This window comes from Neomonachus schauinslandi, chromosome 6 (assembly GCF_002201575.2).
Source record: "Neomonachus schauinslandi chromosome 6, ASM220157v2, whole genome shotgun sequence".
Classification (NCBI taxonomy): Eukaryota; Metazoa; Chordata; class Mammalia; order Carnivora; family Phocidae; genus Neomonachus; species Neomonachus schauinslandi.
Window position 1 is genome coordinate 127,181,956 of NC_058408.1, and position 19,829 is coordinate 127,201,784.

At 55.4% G+C, this 19,829-nt stretch overlaps 1 protein-coding gene across 1 annotated transcript in view; it reads right to left on the reverse strand.

The window, feature by feature from the left end:
* LOC110589477 (Y-box-binding protein 1-like) overlaps window positions 1-19,829 on the reverse strand; it is a 31,974-nt gene extending 12,145 nt beyond the window's left edge. Inside the window, 4 exon segments of the mRNA XM_021699994.2 lie at window positions 2,045-2,127; window positions 18,051-18,285; window positions 18,465-18,644; window positions 19,641-19,829. Of these exon segments, the coding sequence (XP_021555669.2) occupies window positions 2,045-2,127; window positions 18,051-18,285; window positions 18,465-18,644; window positions 19,641-19,829 (687 nt within the window).

A 19,829-nucleotide genomic window follows, 5' to 3' on the forward strand; every position in this document is an offset into this window, starting at 1 on the left:
TGAACAACCAGAATTTGTGGTGGTGGCAGCCGACTGCCCCTCCCTTCCCCCACCACCCACTACCACCCCTGAGGGAGAACTGGTGACATATTACCGGGACCCATCATGCATCCTGTGCAGGGTGGCAAAGAATCCTACAGAATATTCCACAGGCAGACTCCAACCTGGCATGTACACCATAACTTGCCCTTTCGGTAAGGACAGATACCAATATTTCACTATCTCTGGATGATCCTGGAACCAGACAGACTTAGCACCGAATGGAAAATTCTGGAAGTTAAAAATGATTCTCGATTTCATGAGGGGAGGCAGGTAGTAGGGCTGTAGGGCCTGAGGCAGGTCAGCATGAGTCTTGGGCACCTCTTCTCACCCCTGTACTCAGGACTCTAACGACATCACCTCCACCCAGAGGCCAGAGTTTCCTTTCCTGCGTTCCCAGTCTGCTTGGAGGAGCCCCTGTAGTAGGTCTTTAACTTCTCTTTCTTCCATGATCACTTGGTGACGTCTCCCTAGGGCGGGGATGGAGGCTGCCGCAGAGCACAGGCAGATTGAAGGCTCACGGTGGGGAGGACAGCAGAATGTTTCCTATTCGGTCTTACTATTCATTGAAAATATCACTGGCGTGTGTTAAGGCAGAAGCATATAACTGCTCCCTAACATGACAAAAGGGATGATTCAGAATTAAGAATAAAATATACAGAAATGCAAACACTCGGGCATGTCTGGATACCTCCCTCCCTCGCACGTCCAGTATCGCCCTGCTCCTGACCACTTTCTAATCTAACTAATTTTCTCCTTCCTCCCGAGTAGAATATACTTTCCTAAATCATCCGGAGCATATCTTGGCTTGTTCAAAGCCCAACCTCCTGTTTGCCTCCAGGCCCTAGTGGGCAGCTTCCATTTAGCTGTCAGGCTTCGTGCTGGAGGGACACATGTGGCTATATCAGTGTTTCTGTTGGCAAAGGATGTGTTTCAACAACACACCTCGCCAGTAACGAAAGCATCGAGCAACAACCTAAATGGCATAGGAAGGAAGCACTGGAGAGCGGGGCGGGGCTGGGGGGGGGGCTGTTGCACAGACACATGGTGTTGCACAAACGTATTATTAAATACTAAAACAATGGCAAACCACCAGGACGGGGAGCTATAGAGACTCAGGGAGAGGAGAAAGGGAAGGTTAGGTGGGGCAGGCCCTTGGCCAGGTGATCAAGTGTAACATCATCAGTGATGAGTCCTGTTGGTGACATGTCCCCCTGTGTGATATGATGAGAAGGGCACTTCGCCTCTGTGGTCATCTTCCCCAAACCCACAGCCCCAGTCTAACCATGAGAAAACCACCAAACAAGCCACATGGAGAGACCTTCTACAAAATACCTGACCAGTGTTCCTCCAAACTCTTAAGGGCATAAAATGAACAAACAAAACAAAACAAAACAAAGTCTGAAAAACTGTCACAGACCAGAAGACACTAGGATGTGGTGACTAAATGCAGTGTGGGATCCAGGATGGAATCCTGATTAGTGGAAACTCTAGGGAAATTGAATGCAGCGGAGTCTGGTTAGAAGTGATACACCACTGTTCTTGCTCAGCTGGGACACACGTACTGAGAGATATTAACAAGAGGGGGCACTGGGTGAGGAGTCCATGGGAACTCTGTGCTACCTTTGCAACTGTTCTGTAAATGTATAGCTATTCTGAAATTAAAAGCTTATTTTAAAAAAAAAAAAGGTAATGCAGGGATGTAGGGGAGGGCAGGAAGACTGGCTTTCTGGTCAAAAGGGGAAGGAAGGTTTAGAAGGGAGAAATCCCAGGATATCTGAAGGAGACCAGAGAGGCTGCCATTCTGGAAGGAGACAGGCATCCCTGCCCCAGCATCCCTGGGGAAGCGGCTTCCTACAAACCAGGTTAGCCAGGGTTTTCCCTTACCTGTAGCCGGCAGAGAGATCCAAAGCTGAACTTCCCCAGTTCCAATGTGCACATGAATCTTGTTCAAATGCAGATTCTGATTCAGCAGTTCAGGCTAGGGCCTGAGCTTCCACCTAACTGGCTCCCAGGTGATGCCGAGGCTGTGGGTCCCAGGACCACACTCCGAGTTGCAAGAAGCTGGAGAGTCGGATGCCACCTCACCTGGGAGGAGGGGAAGAGATGCTGAAAGGGAAGCCACGACCCTGCAGACACAATTCGAAACCTGGCCAGCCCAAGGAGAAGGGCGAGCTGGCCGCGATGGCCCAGTGGGAAGAGCCAAGCGTGGGCTCTGATTCTGATCGCCTGCACACTGCCCCACTGGGCAAGTGTCCCAGCTCCCCAGCCTCATGTCACCATGGCTATGAGGGGCATCCTAACTCCCGATGCCTATGTCTTGAGGTCGTTCCGGGAATTGAATGAGGGAGTCACGTGTGAGGCTCTGGGCACACACAGCGCAACCACTTGTTGAAGTGACTCAGGACCCCGCCAAACGAGCTTCAGATGACTTACACGTATGGCGTCTCTCTGTTTTTTATTAACATGGCCGAACCCTCGTGAAGCCATTTTGCTTTATTTATTCAGTCATTCAAGTCAACAGATATACATTGAAAACCCATCATGGGCTTCCAAAGAGTTGGTTGTCTGCAGTCTCTTGCCTCGTGGAATCCAGATTTGCAAATGGCTGGAGTTGAAGAGAAGCAAAAAGCCAGCTAGAGCTTACCCCCTCACTTGCCGAGGCGCAAGTCCTGCTGTGTCTTTCTCGGTCCTCTGTGTTTCCCTCACTCTGACCTCCCTCTCTGGCTGGGGTCCACAGAACAGTGAGCCGCCCCTCTTCCTCCAGAGAGCCTCCTGCTGGTAAAGGTGCGGCCCCCCCAGCTCCCCCTTCTCCCTGGCCTTGTTCTCCCCTTTCTCTGGCCCAAATCTCAGCCTCATCCTGAGGGCTGTCCTCCGAGGGGCAGGGGCTCCAGAATACCTGCTCATCTTCAAACTTAACTTACACAAACATTTATATGCAGTCAGGAGCTTCAGAATCAAATCAAGATGGTTTCCTCATAGCAGACTCGAGGAAAAGAGAAGGACTTTTTTTTTTTTAAAGATTTTTATTTATTTATTATTGAGAGAGAGAATGATAGAGAGAGAGCATGAGAGGGAGGAGGGTCAGAGGGAGAAGCAGGCTCCCTGCTGAGCCGGGAGCCCAATGCGGGACTTGATCCTGGGACTCCAGGATCATGACCTGAGCCGAAGGCAGTCGCTTAACCAACTGAGCCACCCAGGCGCCCCAGGACATTTTTTTTTTTTAAAGATTTTATTTATTTATTTGAGAGAGAGACAGAGACAGCAAGCAAGGGGAGGGACAGAGGGAGAGAGAGAAGCAGGCTCCCCGCTGACAGGGAGCCTGACAACAAGGATGTGGGCTCCATCCCAGGACCTGAGATCATGACCCAAGCCAAAAGCAGACACTTAACCCACTGAGCCACCCAGGCACCCAAAGAAAAGGAACTTGATGCTATTAACTTCTGTTGGGTCACAGACCTTTTAGGAATCTGATAAAAGCACTCCATATCATCACCACTCAGAAAAACAGTTAAGCACACACCCACACAATTGTGTCCCCACTTGCCGGGGATACTGGGCCCTGGGTAGGAATGCCAAGTCTAGAGGCTCCTGTAAGCTTAAAGCTACTGGCAGAACACAGCCAGACAACAGGATGAGATGGTGGGGATGACGAAGGTCCCTAATTTTCAGTGTCATCACACTGTCCCTCTGCCTTCAACTTCCCAACTCCATCAGGGGCCACCTACAGCTGCCCTTTGCACAGTCCCCCAGGTCCGAGTGCAGACTTACCCAGCTGGAGCATCCCTGTCAGCCACTTCTCCTGGGATCCTCAGGAATCTCAGTGCATTGTCCCCAGTGACGGTGACATAAAACCCGGGGCCACTTCTTTCTGGCCTGTGGCTGATTCCCCTCTCACTGCCCAGGACTCCCCCAGAGCCCCCCAGCATACTCTCAGTCTTCTTCCTCTCGGGCTCAGGCTAGCACACAAAATAATATACCCTTTCTCCCAGCACAGAATGGCCATTGACCTTTACTCGGAACCCAGAGGGAGCGGCAGGAAATAGACAAGATCCAAATGCATAAAAATGGTCCCCTTACCCATGACATCTCCCTGGCCCCAGGTCCTGGCACAAGCTGGCAGCCCCAGTCTTGGTTTCTCCCCTTCCATCAACTTGTCCCTGTTTCAGTGACCTCCCTTCTTAAGTGATCCCTCTTTGCTTTTTTGTCCTCAGGCTCCCCCTCACTACCCCCTCTGTCACTGTCTTCCTCAGGGCTGTATGTGAGTAAGACCCGCGGCTGCCCCTAGAAAGAGAGAAGGAAGTGCTCATTTTCTACCAAGATCTGTTGTCGCCTCCTTTCTTTAGCATGCCTGAGTTTTAGCTGGCACACGATCACACAGCTGAAGACTGTACTTCCCAGCCTCCCTTGCAGCTTAGGTGAGGCTATGCCACCAAATCATGATTGATGGCCACCAAGAGGTCAGAGGTATGCCACTTCTAGGTCATGGCCTTAGAAAGAATGGAAAAGTGCTCCTTTTGCCCTTTGCTTTTTTTTTTTAATTTTAAAAAAGATTTTATTTATTTGAGAGAGAGGGTACAAGCGGGGTGGGGGGTGGAGGGCAGAGGGAGAGCGAGAAGCAGACTCCTTGCTTGATCCCAGGACCCCGAGATCATAACCTGAGCTGAAAGCAGACACTTAACCAACTGAGCCACCCAGGGGCCCCATTGCCCTTTCCTTCTTCCCACTGACTGGGAGGCAGACATGATGGAAGGAGCCAGAGCAGCCAGTTTGACCTCACTGATGGGAGCCACCATGGGCTCAAACAGCAGGCATTCAATAAATACATTTTTGGAGGGACTTAACTCATTTAATCTTCACAACCATCCTCTGAGGTAGGGTTACTATGTCATGTCTATTACCATTCCAACTTTACAGAGGAGGAACCGGAGACAGAGAGGTTGAGTAATTTCTGTAAGGTCACAAAGGGCAGGATTTGAGCCCAGGCAACCTGGTTCCAGAGTCTGCTCTTAATTATCACAGCATACAGAAGAGAGGTCTATACACTACAATGTTAGGTGATGGACAATAGATATCCATACCGTTTAGCCTCTGTATTTGGGGCCCCTTTGTTACAGCAGCTTAGATATCCCTTAATATGCCCTCTGTGCCACCCCAGAGGTGACCATAGATCCCTCCCTTGCCTAAGTCCCAAGTATGAGCCCCTCGAAGGCCAGTAGCCAAGGAGGTGGACTCCTGGGAGTGGCTCTCTAAAGGCCAAAGGCTCCTAATTGAGTCCCCCCTTTTCGTTCCAGGCTGTATATAATTAAAAGCCCCCATCACCAGCTCCTGAAGCATCCATGCATGCTCACCAACCCTCTCTTTCCTCCAACATATACACACACACTATACTCCAATAAGGACACAGCCCTCAACCCTCTCCAAAGGGTAGTGTTGTCTCTTACTTATTTTTAGTTTTTTAAAAAGATTTTATTTGAGAGAGCAAGAGAGAGCATGAGCGGGGAGGAGAGGGAGAAGCAGGCCCTCCGCTGAGCAGGGAGCCCAACACGGGGCTTGATCCCAGGACCCTGGAATCATGACCTGAGTCAAAGGCAGATGCTTAACCCACTGAGCCACCCAGGCGCCCCTGTGTCTATTATTTAAGTCAAGTAACATTTTGGGGTGCCTGGGTGGCTCAGTTGGTTGAGTATCCGACTCTTGGTTTTTGGCTCAGGTCATGATGTCGGGATCCTGGAATCGAGCCCCGCATTGGGCTCTGCACTCAGTGCAGTCTGCTTGCCCTTCTCCCTCTCCCTCTGCTCCTGCCCTTGCTCGTGCTTGCGTGCTCTCTCTCTCAAATAAGTAAGTAAAACTTAAAAAAAAACATCAAGTAACATTTTAACAGTTTTGCAGTTTACACTTTACGAGGTACCACCACAGGATATCAGCATGGAAAGATATCCAAGATCTCTCATTCAATGAAAAAAGTAAATTTCAGAACAAGACGCACGTTCTGCACTTACTTCCACACACATGTGCACATATGTGTGAAGATGCAAGCCTCTCTTTGGACACAGTGGCCACTCAGGACCACTCTGGAGCAGAGCAGTTCTCAGTGTCTCCCCCATTTTACAGATGAAGAAACTGGGGCTCCAGGAGGTCCAGGAAGTTGGCCCAGACTATCAGGCTAGCATGAGTGAGACCCCTGCAATGCTCTCCAGCCCCGCACCTCAAAGCCCAGCTCCTTCCATGAGACCTGCCTCCTGTCATACTAAAGTCAATGGTGGTTGTCCCCCTAGCCAGCCCAGCTCACTACTCCCCACCTCAACCTCAGCCTCTGCCTTAGAAGAAACCAGAGACAGGAAGTCTCTGGGGGAGCTTTTCTGGTAGGGCCTCACTGCCTGCTTCTCATTAATTACACTAGGTATTCTAGGGTAGTGGGTCTCAGGGACAAAGGAGTCCTAGTTGCCTGGAGACCGTGATGGAAATGTACCAGTCAGGGCCCTCCCCCTTAAAACTCCTGAATCTGGGCTCAGCCTGTGTTTTGTTGTTGTTGTTTAATCAAGATTCCCCCAGGCAGGTGAATTTGACACTCAGTCCCTTTGTTAATATTGAAACCACTAGATAAACCAATTCCTTTATGGGAAGGGTAAGGGTGTGGCTGTCCAAAGAGATCAGTTACTTCTTTGGTGGGAAAGGTGGCCTGGGAAGAAACAGTGGAAGTAGTTTCAGAGAAATCCCAAAGGAGGGGCTTGTCTCCCCTGGCCTGGGAGACTTCTAGACTAATTAACACCTTACACCTGGCACTGAAGTTCTTCAATAATAACCAGCATTTGTACTGAAATGTGCCTCTTAGGGATGGCTCAGTTGGTTAAAAGCATCTGCCTTCAGCTCAGGTCATGATCCCAGGGTCCTGGGATGGAACCCCGAATTGGGCTCCCTGCTCGGCGGGAAGCCTGCTTCTCCCTCTCCCTCTGCTGCTCCCCCTGCCTGTGCTCTCCTGCTCTCTCTCAAATACATGGATAAAATCTTAAAAAAAAAAAAAAATGAATTGTGCCTTTTACAAAGCCCCTTTTGGGGACATTAGGTTCATCTGGTCCTCAATGCAAACTCTGAGGCAGACATTACTGTCTCACAGATGAAGGAAACTCAGTGGGATGAAGTGACCTGCCCAGGTCCCACAGCCAGGAGTTTACAGGCCCAAACTGGGATGGCTGGTTCCTGCTTACAGGCTTGATTTCCTCACCTGGCACCTGTTCCGGGAGGAGTGGGTAGAAAGGGGAGAGCTTTTGCTCTGCTCACAGTTCAGTGACTTTAAGAATCTGGGAAAGAGGGGCGCCTGGGTGGCTTAGTCGTTAAGCGTCTGCCTTCGGCTCAGGTCATGATCTCAGGGTCCTGGGATTGAGTCCCGCACTGGGCTCCTTGCTCAGCGGGGAGCCTGCTTCTCCCTCTGCCTGCAGTTCCCCCTGCTTGTGCTCTCTCTCTCTCTCTGACAAATAAATAAATAAAAATCTTAAAAAAAAAAAAAAAGTCTAGGGGCGCCTGGGTGGCTCAGTCGTTAAGCGTCTGCCTTCTGCTCAGGTCATGATCCCAGGGTCCTGGGATCGAGCCCCGCATCGGGCTCCCTGCTCGGCGGGAAGCCTGCTTCTCCCTCTCCCACTCCCCCTGCTTGTGTTCCCTCTCCCGCTGTGTCTCTCTCTGTCAAATAAATAAAATTGTAAAAAAAAAAAAAAAAAAAGGAATCTGGGAAAGAGGGGCACCTGGGTGGCTCAGTCGGTTACGCGTCCTACTCTTGATTTCGGCTCAGGTCATGATCTCAGGGTCGCTCAGCAGGGAATCGGCTGGAGACTCTCTCTCCCTCTCCGGCTGCTCCTCCCCACCCCCACTGGAGCATGTGCTCTCTCTCTCAAATAAATAAATAAATCTAAAAAAACCCAAGAGTCTGGAAAAGAGGTAAAGAGGGAGCGGGCAGCTACATCACAGGGAAGATTTGCAGGCCCTGCTCCCAGGAATTCCAGTGGCTCTGGAGTAGGGCCCTGAAATCCGCATTTTCTCAAGCTCAGATTAGCATAGAGCCAGGCACCTCAGCATCCGCTCCCGGGCCCCCTCCTCCTCCTCCACCTGTGTGCAAGAGAAGGGGACGCCCGAGTATCCGGGCTGTAAGTGCAGTGACTCCAAGGACCTCAAGATGTCCACACTCTTGAAAGAAAGAGGCAGAGGCACTGCCCCCTCATGGGAGACTGAAGACCTCAAGGGAGGGAGGACGGAAAAAAATGGAAAAGAGCAGAAGACTCCCTTTCACCTCTTTCCCCATCTAAGGCTTGGGTTTTTAAGGATTCTCATTTTCTCGGGCTAGGGTAAGTGGACATTCCCAGCACCGTGGCTCACTCTGATCAGCGTCAGGACTAGAGTTCTGCATTTTGGGCAGGAGGGGCCCTGGATCCGAGCTCTGAGAGACCTATCCACAGTCAGAGCATCGCCTCAAATGTAAGGTTGTCACCAGATCTCATGTCACGGGGGAACCTTCAAAGTCCTGTATCTGTCCTTCTGTCTCTCTCTCTCTCTCTCTCTCTCACACACACACACACACACACACACACACACACACATCGCCCTCCCTCTCTCTTCTCTTGGACAATCACAAAATCAAGCTTAAAGACTCAGAGTGACCTTCACGGACTGCCTTGTCCCCCACCAGCCTAGTGTTCCTGCCCACGCTGATCTTTGCGTCTCCTAGTTGTCTGGGGCTAGGAAATGTTCTGCCATGGGAGATCTGGGGAGAGGGTCTCTGGGCCAGAGTGTGGCTGTGGTCAGGGGGTTCAGCATCGATAGATAGTGGCAGCCTGGGTCAGCGTGAGGGGCTATTTGGCGTATCAGGGAATCAGGGTGTGTCAGGCGTTGTGAGCGCCCTCATGGGGGTTCTCCACCAGGGAGTGGCTATCACCCAGAAACGGTTGGCGCTCTCCTCACCTGACCTTTCCATCAGTAGAGTGCTAACGAGGCAATACAGCCCCTCCTGTCAAGCTTAACAATCATACTGTAGAGGAAGAAACTTCTAACTTTCCAGGCACCATATCAGCTGGGGGGCAGCTGGCCCCGCAGCAGAATGGGAAGAGCTAAGATCCGCACAGAACTGACAGTAGGCGTGGAACTCAGCAGGGCGGAGTCCTTTCTTCCCCGTGCAAACCCATGAAGACCAGGGAAACCTCTTCTGCCCATCTTGGGAAAGGATATCCTTCCTGAAGGCCGAGAGATGGCTAAGATGACCGCTAGCAGATCAGATCTGGATCTGAGAGGCAGATTCTGCTTCTGGTCTGAATTTTGCAGCCCCGTGGCCCGGCAGCCTGCAGCAGTACCCAACAATGGACAGCAGAGGGAGCCCTTGCCTAACCTTCCAGCGCAGAGGCCGTTGCAAGAACCTCAACTTGTGAGAGCCAGGAGGGTTCTGATCATTTGCTTCTAGTGTCCAGGTGCCTGCAGAGGGCCGGGCTTGGGTAGGAATAGGGATGACTTAGGGGCTCATAATTTTCCCTTTAGGCGCTCACCCAAAAGAAGAAGTGTCCTCTTGCGATGCCCCAAGGAGGACCCTACCCCCCCGCCACACCAGCAGAGACATGAGGCCCCTTTCTCAGCCCCACGCGATACCCAGTTCCTTGAAAGAGCGTCGTCCCCAGCATCTGCGGGTTTCCAGGGAAGCCCCCCAGCCATACGCCTGCTCTTCCTTGCCGTGGCCTTTTCCTAATGGCTCAGGGCCAGGAAGTGGAGGTGAGGCGTGCTCACGTAAGGGCTTGTGGTGTGAGAGTGGGGTTGCGTCGCTGTAGGTGTCGGGGTTCCAGGAAGGGTAGGAGAGGAAGACGTGGCAGGAGGGCGCCGGCCGCTGTTGTACGTCTCTACACATGCCGCTAGGTGGCGCTCGAAGCCCGCCTCATAGAGAAGCGCAGGAAGGAGCCAGCGGCGGTCCAAGGACCCTCCTCACTGAAACTGGGGAATAGCTCAGTATTTGGGGGCCTAAGGAGCAGCCATGTTTCTCCTCCTCATGGCGAGGAGAAGACGGGGCAAGAAGGCACTGCTCGCGTTGGCGAAGACAGAGGAAGGATCCCCCAGACCTTCCCCAGGAGCTGCAAAAGGGTGGAGGATCCTCAGTCTTTTAGTCTGTTGTTGGTCCATCTGCCTCTCTGGATTTGAGTTCTGTTTTGAGGTCACTGGGAGAAGAATTCGGAATCCGAATTCGACCCAGGAATAAACAACCCAAGAGCATGCTCATGACTGTGTTTCCTCCAGGAATTGCTCAGGTCTGTGTATTACCTCCTGCTCTGGGCCTTCCAGACTCCACCATGGGCGACGCGGATGGAGTGGGCTGTAATCTCTGAATCTTTGATTTCCTTTCCTTTGCTCTTCCTTCGGATACCCCCTGCTGACACTGGGAAGTCGGCCCTAAGCTTTGAGAAATGGCCCCCTACCCCCTCAGAGCCCAGGAGGAAAGGGAGAGGGGCTCTAAACGAATCTGACCGAGACCCATTCCCCAGGTCAGGGACAGCCCCCGGGCCATGCGTCCTTCTCAGTGTGAGGCCTGCCCTGAACTGATTCTTCGTGCCCCCGTTTGGCTTCTCGCCACCGCCCTCAAATTATTGAAACTCTGATGCCCCGATCTTGGGGTCCTCCCTCCAGACCATCCCGGAGGTCCCATCCCTCCCCAACTCCTCACTTTCCGGGTTCAAATGGGAGCCTGTGTTGAGGGAAGGGAAGACTTGGAGAGACCCAGGGTCGCGCTGTCGGCAGCGCAAGCGTTAATCCCACCGGGCCGTCTAGGAAATCGAGGTCCGATGAGGGGCGCTAGAATCTGCCTGCGTCCGGGAAGCACCAAGCAGGGTCTGGCTTGGCGGACTGGAGCTCCTCGGTGAGACCTGGACCCGCCGGCTTCCCGTTCTAAAGTAGGGGGTGGTGGGGAGAGATTGCATTCTTGTTGAAAGGGAGGTAGAAATCCGGAATCGGAGACTAAAAGGCGAGAGGACTGGGACAGAGAGTGTTTCCGCCCCTCCCCCCACTCCCGCCGTCCAGGCCTACCGGCCCAGCTCCATAGGCCTTAGCAGCGTCTTCGGAGGGTGCCAAGCTCCTGAGCGGGGGGGGGGGGGGGGGGGTAGGTGGGCTTGAAAGGACGCTAGTTCTCTCTTTGAGGGCTGCAATGTCCCCTCAACTCCCCAGGTCCTCGACCCCCGCCCCAAAAAGGGCAGCGTGGCTGGGGCTCCAGACTCCGCGCGCTGGGAGGCCGGAGAGTGTAGGCTTGCGGCGTGGGCTTCCCGGGACCGAATGAATCCAGGGGGAAATTGGGAGAAATTGGGAGAAGTGGAGGACTGGGTGTCTGCCGCCCCAAGGTGCCCCACCCTTTTCGAAGCTCAGGCGCCACCCGCCAGCCGGGCCTATGGGGGATTGGAGCCCGCCCCTGAGAGTCCCCGCCCCCTCCCCGAGGCCCAAGGTATTAGTGCTGCTTGATCGGACCTCATTTCCTGCGAAAATGAAAACATATCCAGGGTCCTTAATAAAGTGAATGACGAGGCATCGCGTGTAATTGGGCTTCCGGTTGGTGGCTATTTCCTTAAACTGACAGTGGGAAGAATGTAAGTCCACAGCGCCCAGATGTAATTATAAGATTATCAGAAAGAGGTGCAGGAAGGATTCGCTGAGACCCGGAGACAACCTGAGAAATGGGCACAAACGCTTACCCAGATTAAGAGACCCAGGAACCCCGGACCTCCACACCGACCCCGCATCCGAGCGCGCGCCTCCTCAAGCTTCGGCCTCTCCTCCCATCCTGAGACCCGCCCTGCCACTGCCATCGGAAAACGGGGGATCTTTATTTATACGCTGGGGCGGGGGTGGGTCTTTTCCTTCCTCTGAGAGGAGGAGTGTCCTCCAGGGCAGGGGGGTGGCCTGGCCGAGAGTCCCCGGACCCATCCCCCGGACCGCGCACGCTGGCTGCATATTTCTGTGCATAATCCAATTTTCCCCGTGACTATCTAGTTAAACTCTTTAACAACAGCTACATAATTAGAATTTGGATTCCCATTAATTTTCCCTGGGCCTCGAACCATTTGCAGCTCACACTGGTAATTAATGCGATACATCACTAACTTTACCCAGCACCGGCCAGCCGGGCTCAGGTCGCTCGGCCCGCGCGCCTGGCGCCCCTGAACCGGGCCCTGACTCCGGACCCCGCTTCCGGAGTGGGGGCCGTTTCCCTCCCTCCGAAGCCAAATGCCTCGGCCCGCGCACCCAAAGCCTTCTTTCCAGGAAATCTCACAATTAAAAATATTTATCGGGAGCAGATTTACGTTTCTGGGTTTCCAGTCTCGGGGCGTCTGGGTAGGCTATTAAGAGTAATTAGCATCTCTTGCGCATGCAGATTTACTTCGCTCATTGCCACATAACTCATCCCTAAAAGCCAGCTCAGGCGAACACAAGCGCCTCCGCCAAAGCTGCTGCCAGAGCTGCCGCCCCCGCCTGGGTCTGACTGGGGCTCCCCGGGCCCTGGGCCCCCATTACGCTGCTCGCTCCTAGTTTCTCTGGCCTAGCTGTCCGCTCCAGGCCCTGGAGGCTGCGTGCCCACCCTGGAGATGAATGAAGCAAGGGCAACCTCACGCGGCGGGGGGAAGGCCCAAGCCAGGTTCTCCGGGCTGCGCGGGCCGCGCCGTCTGGACCCGAGGCTTCGCGACCCCGCCCCTGGGTGCACGAGCAAGAGGGCGTGTCCGTGTATGCACGCTCTCGTGCACGCGAGTGCACATGCCTGTGACTGCTAATGCGCGTTCCCTGAGAGTGAGCGAGGGCGAGCATGGAAAATGAAGTGATCTCTATCCCCACCCCCCACTCCTCACCGCCCGCGCCCCACCTTCGCCCCCGCCTTCCCGGGACCGCAGCTCAAATGCCAGTCCTACGCCAACCCGCTAGGGCACTGTAGTTCAGAGGGAGACTCCGGCCCCTACCTTGCCTCGATTTCCCTTGGACAGAGCCGTCCCTACCCAGCCAGAGAGTCTGGAACGGGCAGCGCCCAGCGGGAGGGAAGCTGGGTGGCCCGACGCCCCGCCGCGTCTGAGCGCAGGTTGCCTAGTGCTGGAGAGCCCGCCAGAGAGAGGCCAGGCAGAGCAGGGAGTCACTGAACAGCGGCTTTTGGGACTGCTGGAGGGCGGCCAGAGACGGTGGGACCCGGCGGCGGTGGAGAATGAGGGGTGGGAGTGGGGGCAGGCGAGGGACAAAGTGGTGGTGGGAGGACCAGAGCCAGGGCGCGCGGCTGTGGCTCCCGCGCTCCAGGCCGAGGCACCCACTCCGGCTTCGTTATTAACGCGCTGGGAAGTCCGCGAGCCGCCCAACTTTCTTCTCTTTAATGAGCCTAGAAGAAGAGGCTGCCCTGAAGGGGTTTGTTCATTAAAGATGTAGCTGGAGGAATATTGTCTCATTAATTATCTGGTTTTAATTACACTCCTACCCTTTGAATCCAGAGATGGGAAAAGTTGATTCAGTGGTGCCACCCCCTTTCGCTTAAAGAGTCGGGCCAGGCAAGGGGACCTGGAGGGGGCTGTGGGACTGTGTGTGCCAGGGAGGGGGTGAGCCGGCATTTGATGTGTGTCCAGCTGCAAATCCCCATGCGAGAGGGCCTCCCTGCCTGGGTGTGTGTGGACGAGGTCTGCGTATGGATCTGAAAATGTGCGTGTGTCTGAGTGTGCATGACCACATGTGCCTGAAAGACCTTGTGGACATGACTTGGGTGCCTATGTGTGCTCCCTGTCTGTGTGCGGTTCTGTGTGTCTGGGTGTACTGTGGGTAGCTGAGTGTGTCTACAGACAGACCCAAGAGCAGGGGTCTAAGGGAACAGGAGTGTGACTGGGTAGCTGTGTTTGCACGTGTCTAAGAGGGTGGCTTCCTGCCCGTCAGCTCAAGTGACAGTGTCTGAAGTGTCTGGCCGTGTCTCTAGGTCTCTGCTGTGCCTGCATATGTCCCCCCCCCGCCCCCTACGCGGGTATATGAGTGTTGGTGGGGGGGCGCTGCGTGGCTAGAACATCACAAGAACTGGGACCTCTCCAAGGACATGGCTTGGTTTCTGAGGGTTCCCAGAGCTGGGGTGCATCCGGAAACCATGGTCCTTCTGGAAGGGGAGTTATTTAAGGGGGTGCTCGTCCCTGCCTCGCCCCTTGTCAGGCCGGCGGCGCAGTGCTAAAGCGGGGGCCGTTTTCCCTTTAAATCGCGGACACTTTGACAGGGGACATTAAGGACCCGGCTGCTCAGGCTGAGCAGATCATAAAACCGGACAGGCAATTTCTGCTCCCGCCAAATAGCCGGGCAAACTCGTTCTGCATCTTTGGTTTTAATGCACTAAACTGGCAGCTAAGCAGGGAGCAAGCAAAGGGGGGGGGCGGGGAGCCCCCCCCACACACACACACAGGCGCACACACTGGCACAGGAGCAAACACCCCTTCACACCCTTACACCCCACGCCCCCCCCCCGCCCCCCCACCAGCGGAATTATCAACTAGAATTTGATTAATATGCAAATCGCAGGCAAACAGCTCCATATAATTCTTTCAGTGGAGAGTAATTAATCACCAGTTAAAGCAAATTAATACATATATCAATTTTGTCAGAAACATGCTTAGTTCAATCGCCCGTAAAATTGAAGTTTGAAGTATTAAGAGGCTCTGCAGAAACGCCAGGACTAAAACTTTCAAATTGATCCTATTTAGTAATCAATCAGGCTCTCCCCTCAGGTTAATCTGCCTAATTTTTCATCTCAAATCATACACTTTACTGACACGCCATCTAGCAAACAGTCGATAAAAAGTTAACAAAAATGATAACGACTCCAGCCAGAGCCATTGTGCAGGGTGGCTAGGTGGCAGGCAGCTTTGATTGCATTTCTGAGGTGGTTGGGGATTTGGTGTTTTCCTGGGCCAAGGGCTGGGAGCTCCCCCAGACAGCCGGAGCCGCCCTGCCCCACCACCCTTGTCTACTATCTGCTGCCCTCCGCTGCTGTTGGACTCCTTTCAGAACATCAGAACATTCGCCGCATTTCCCCCAAAGTCGCCTAAACCAGCTAACTCCCTACCCACGCCTGTGGTTGCACAGACTGTCTGGAAGCGTGTGCATTGTGTGCTTGTGGTAACTCTGGGCTGTGCCTCTGTCACTGTGTGTGTCTGTATTGTGTGTGTAACGGTGGGGATGGTGTATCTGTCTACCAGCAAACGCTTATCCGTTTAGCTGTTTAACTGTGCGCGCGCTACCGACCGCCTCTATCTCAGTGCGTGTGCTGTGTTGTATGTGATCACACTGCTTCTGGGCGCCCTGTACGTCTGTGTCATTGTGGGTGTGCGCTGGGTTTCTGCGCAGTGGGTCTGTGTGACACTGTGTGCCTGTTGTGTGTGCTCTGGACTGGCCATGCGTGGTGTGCTGAGAGCCTACCTGAGCTTGCCCTTTATCTGTATGTGGGCACGTGGTCCCAGCGGGGCTTCAGGAATCCAGATCAAAAGGCCCCATCACAGACGTCAGGGGAGGGGAGACAGTCCCCATGGAGACCTCGCACTTCACCTTGAGCAGTCTCTGAGAGATAGGAGGGGTCACCTCTTCCCCACCCTATCTCCCATTCCAGCCTCTGTGTGGGGCACGGGTGGGAGGGTGCGGGTAAGGAAGGGCAAATGAAGGCCTCCCTTTCTTGGTGGAGGGGACTCCCAGACTCTCTATGGATCCCTTTCCACAGAGCCCTGGACCCACTGCTTCTGACTTAGGCCCCTGAATTTGGTAGGGGTGGGGGTGCAGACACCCAGTTAGGAACTCCTCTGTCCCATATCATCTGATGCCACATCCACGTGTGATGACAACTTAATCTCAAACCTCTGTATACACATGCTGATAACTAAATCCACACAGGTCCCATGATAGTCACAGGTAACTAATCTTCCTTCCCCACTGAGTCCACCCCTACTCACAAACAGCTAGCTGCATCCAGCTCTCCATGGGGAAGGCTGCACTTGTACACATGCACACACCAATGCACAGCAATCCCCGCACACACACTCATACATAACACAAAGCGGATTCCAAAGTGGGAAGGACTCAGTCAAGCCCAACCCTGCCGGCGGCATTGCCAATCCACCAAGCACACATGTGCATATTGCCATGTGTACCCTCTCTGTTTAAGGCAGGGCTGAGCCCCCACGGGAAGGAGGAACTTCCTTTGAGTGAGCTGGGGGAAACTGGGCCTTCAAGGGAGTCCTGGAACTGGTAGGGCCAAAGGTAGGTCTGCAGATTACTCTAGAGACAAAGGTTCAGCCTGGGGCCCAACTTGAGAAGGAAGGGGCAGGCAGGACCGCCGGCCTTTACCCAACAGCACAGCAGAGGACAGCCCCCCCCACCCCTACCCCAAGCTGTTCTCAAACAAGCAGAGTCTGGGCCTACGTAGTGTTTATTCACTGACCTCAGCTGCCTTCAGAGTAGACTCATGCCCAGGCCAAGGCTCTTCATCCCACCTTCTGCTCACTCCTTTCACGAGCCCCCTCCCTTCAGGCCATGTTCTCCTCTCTCCACCGCCCCCCCTTGTAAGTGAAAAATTGAGTAGCCAGCCTAATCAAAGCTGTTCGGAGCTAGGATTCTGGTCGCCTGTCTGTAGCTTCAGTTCCACATCAGTGTTCGTTCTCCCGGTTATCTGCTCACGCCAGCTCCCTGCACACATCTCGCACCCCGGAGAATCACTCACCTGCTGGTCACACCCACCCCAGTGACAGATTTACTCCTCTCCTCCCCATTGCACAAACTTAGTCACACCTAGTTGCACACACTAGTTTGCAACAATTGGTTACACGAGCACAGCAGCACGCCCCCAGCCACCCCCAGCTGCGCATGCTCTGTTTCCCTCAGTCAGCCGCACATGCCCAGCCTCTCAGTTGCACACCCTCTCTGACACTCATTGGCACACCCTGTGGATGCCTGCAAAGCTCGCCATGCACACACCCCCGCCCCCAGCCTCAGGTCTCTCTTGGGACCGGCAACCGTTAGGGGGAGAAAACAATTAGGATGGCAGCCACGGATTGTGAGTGCAGAGGTGGGGCCCGCAGGAAACTCAGGGTGGTAATTCTCCCTCCAGCATATTGCTCCCCACTCGTGAGCCTGCCCCAGGCCGGGGGAGTCCCCACCTTCCTTCACTCCAGTCCCCGGGAGCCATTCCTTTGGGAGATGTGGCCTGGGGACCCACTCGGGGTCAGGCTGCAGCTCCCTCAGGCCTGCTGACCTCTGGCCAAGGGGTCTAGGACTGCCCATGCAGCTCAGGGATGCACCCATTGCCCACACAGCCTAAGCACGCACAGTTCTACATTCCAACCACCAGCACCCAGCACCCAGCACCCAGCAGTTCTAGTGGCCACTCGCATCACCTCGCTGCCAGCCCAATGTACTTCTCCGCCTGCAGACAGCAGCCTCCTACCTGCTGGCCCTCCTGACCCCACTCCTCTCAGGTTCCAAGCGCCCTGCAGCGCCCCACCCTCTCCACTCTGGGCCCCTTTACCCAGTCACTCCTCCTTCACCTCCTAGGCTCCCTTATACCCCTTCCCTGGTGTGGTGTTTGGGGGAATATCTGTAGTCTCAGCACAAACCACTTTCTGGGCCCCAAGAAAGAGGGGTTGGTTGTGGGGGTAGGGAGCAAAGCCAAGGTGCCCCTGGGTTCACGTGGCTGAGGACATGCACGACGGGGTGAGTGGACTTCCCTGGACCTGGAGGCTCAGGAGGGTGGGGAGGAGGGGGTCCCTGAGGCGACCGGCAGGGGCGGAGGGGAGGCGCGAGGCCCCAGCCCGTCCCTTTCAGGGGGGACTCATGCATCAAACTTCAATTTTCCGGACGATTGAATTAGTGATTTTTTTTCTCCTGAACTAAAATACACTTAAGTCTTTGGGATTAATTACCACGTTCTGGTCCCTCAGACTGGAGTATTACTTATCGGAGCTGCATCTGACACCGGCCCGACACCTCGTAAAATAAGGAACTGAGCCTCCCGGCCTCACCCGGCGCCGCCCGCCGGGCCGGCCGGGCCGGGGAGGGCAGAGCGGGGAAAGCCGAGACGGGCGGCTCGCGCGGTGGGGCCTGGCCCGGCAGCGCGCCGCGGGGTCCCAGGCCGGGAGAGCAGAGACCGCCCGCGTCCTGGAGCTTGGCAAGCCCCGCCGAGGCCCCGGACCAAACAGGGAAGGAAGAGGCAAAGCCAGGCGGTTTTCTCCGCGCGGCCAGGAACCGAAAGCGGGTCTGCAGAGAGGCCAGAGCCCTCAGGGAACCTGCCTGCCACGGCCCCGGGCGGTGAAGGAACACTGGCCACAGGGCGGGTGGCCCAGAGGGCCCCGAGCCTTAACGAGTCTCGCCCCGAGAATGGGCGCAGGGCCCGCAGCCCCTCACGCCATCCACGCCACACTCACACGTACACTCACACGCGGGGAGTACCACGGAGGGCGTGCGGCCCGCGCCCTCCGAGCGCACGCAGGCGGTGCAACGGCACAGCGGCCGCCCCCGAGGCAGGCCCGGTCGGCGGCCGCTAAGAGGCCCAGGGCGGCGCTGGGATTCGAGGCCCTCTCACAACGCAGGTCCCCGTGGTAGCGACCGAAGCGCGGCTAAGGCCCCCCGAGAGCTCCCGTCAGAGCCAGGAGAGCTGAGGAGAGAGTGGGTGGGAGCCCAGGCCTCCCGGGCTCCTAGCCCCAAGCTCCCGCCTGCAGTCGACCCCTCAGCCCCTGCCCACGGCCGCCGCCGCCTCCCTGCGCCGGGGGGCCGGGAAACTACCCCACGCCGCGGTGCTCGGTCGGATGGAGACTGGCCGAAACGCCCAAGCGCGCTGGCAGCCAGGCTCCGGAAGCCCATAGGCAGCCTGGCGGAGGCTTCGCATCCAGCAGAGCCGAGGAGACTGATGGGGGACCGGAATTCGCTCCCCAAACTGTGCGGGACCCAACGCGCGGCGCGCTCTCCCCAGGCCTCCTCGGCTCGGCTCAGCCCAGGGCTCGGGCGTCGCCTCTCTCCGCTTCCCACCGACCACCGTCCTGCCCTTCCTTCGCCGGCCCTTCTTTCTGACCTATAGAAACAACGAATTCCTTCTCATCTTTCAAGGCCTGGGTCCAATGCCACCTCCTCCGGGAAGCCCCCAGCACCCCGAGCCCCGAGCCGGCTCTCAGAGCTCTGCGAAGGGCGTTTCCCTGCCCCTCGGCCCAGGCCTCCTGATAGCGCCAGGGGGGTGCGACGGGTCTCGTCCGCTAGACTGGGAACTCCTTGAGGGCAGGAACTGGGTCTGATTCGCTTCCTTTCCCCAGCCCCCAGCGCGGCATGGCGCAGAAAAGACGCACAATAAACATTTGCTGAATAGAATGGATTTTCCCTTTATTTTATTAATCCTTCTCCTTCCTTCTTTCCTTCTTTCTTTTCCTCCTTCCTTCCTCCCTCGTTATTTTTTATTTCTTGGTTATATTCAATTGTCATGTTTTTCAGGCTCATTAAATCCATTTAGAGACAAAAGAATAAAAGGCAGAAGGGGGAAGGAGGGGGAGGAGGGAAGGGGGAGGGGAGGGGAGGGGAGGGGAGGCCGGAGAAGCAAACAAATAACCCGCTTTAACTAGACGGGCGGATAAATGGCCCCGTTTCTCCTCAGCCCCGATGCGCCTGCTTAGCTGCGCGCCCCGCGGGCGCCGCATCTCTGGTGGGCTCAGCCCCGGGGCCGCCGCCCCCAGCCCGGAGGGACCCAGCAGGGCCCGGCCCCGGGCCGCGAAGCTGCGAGCGGCCGGAGGTGCCAGGGCCGCTTCATTGAGATTCAT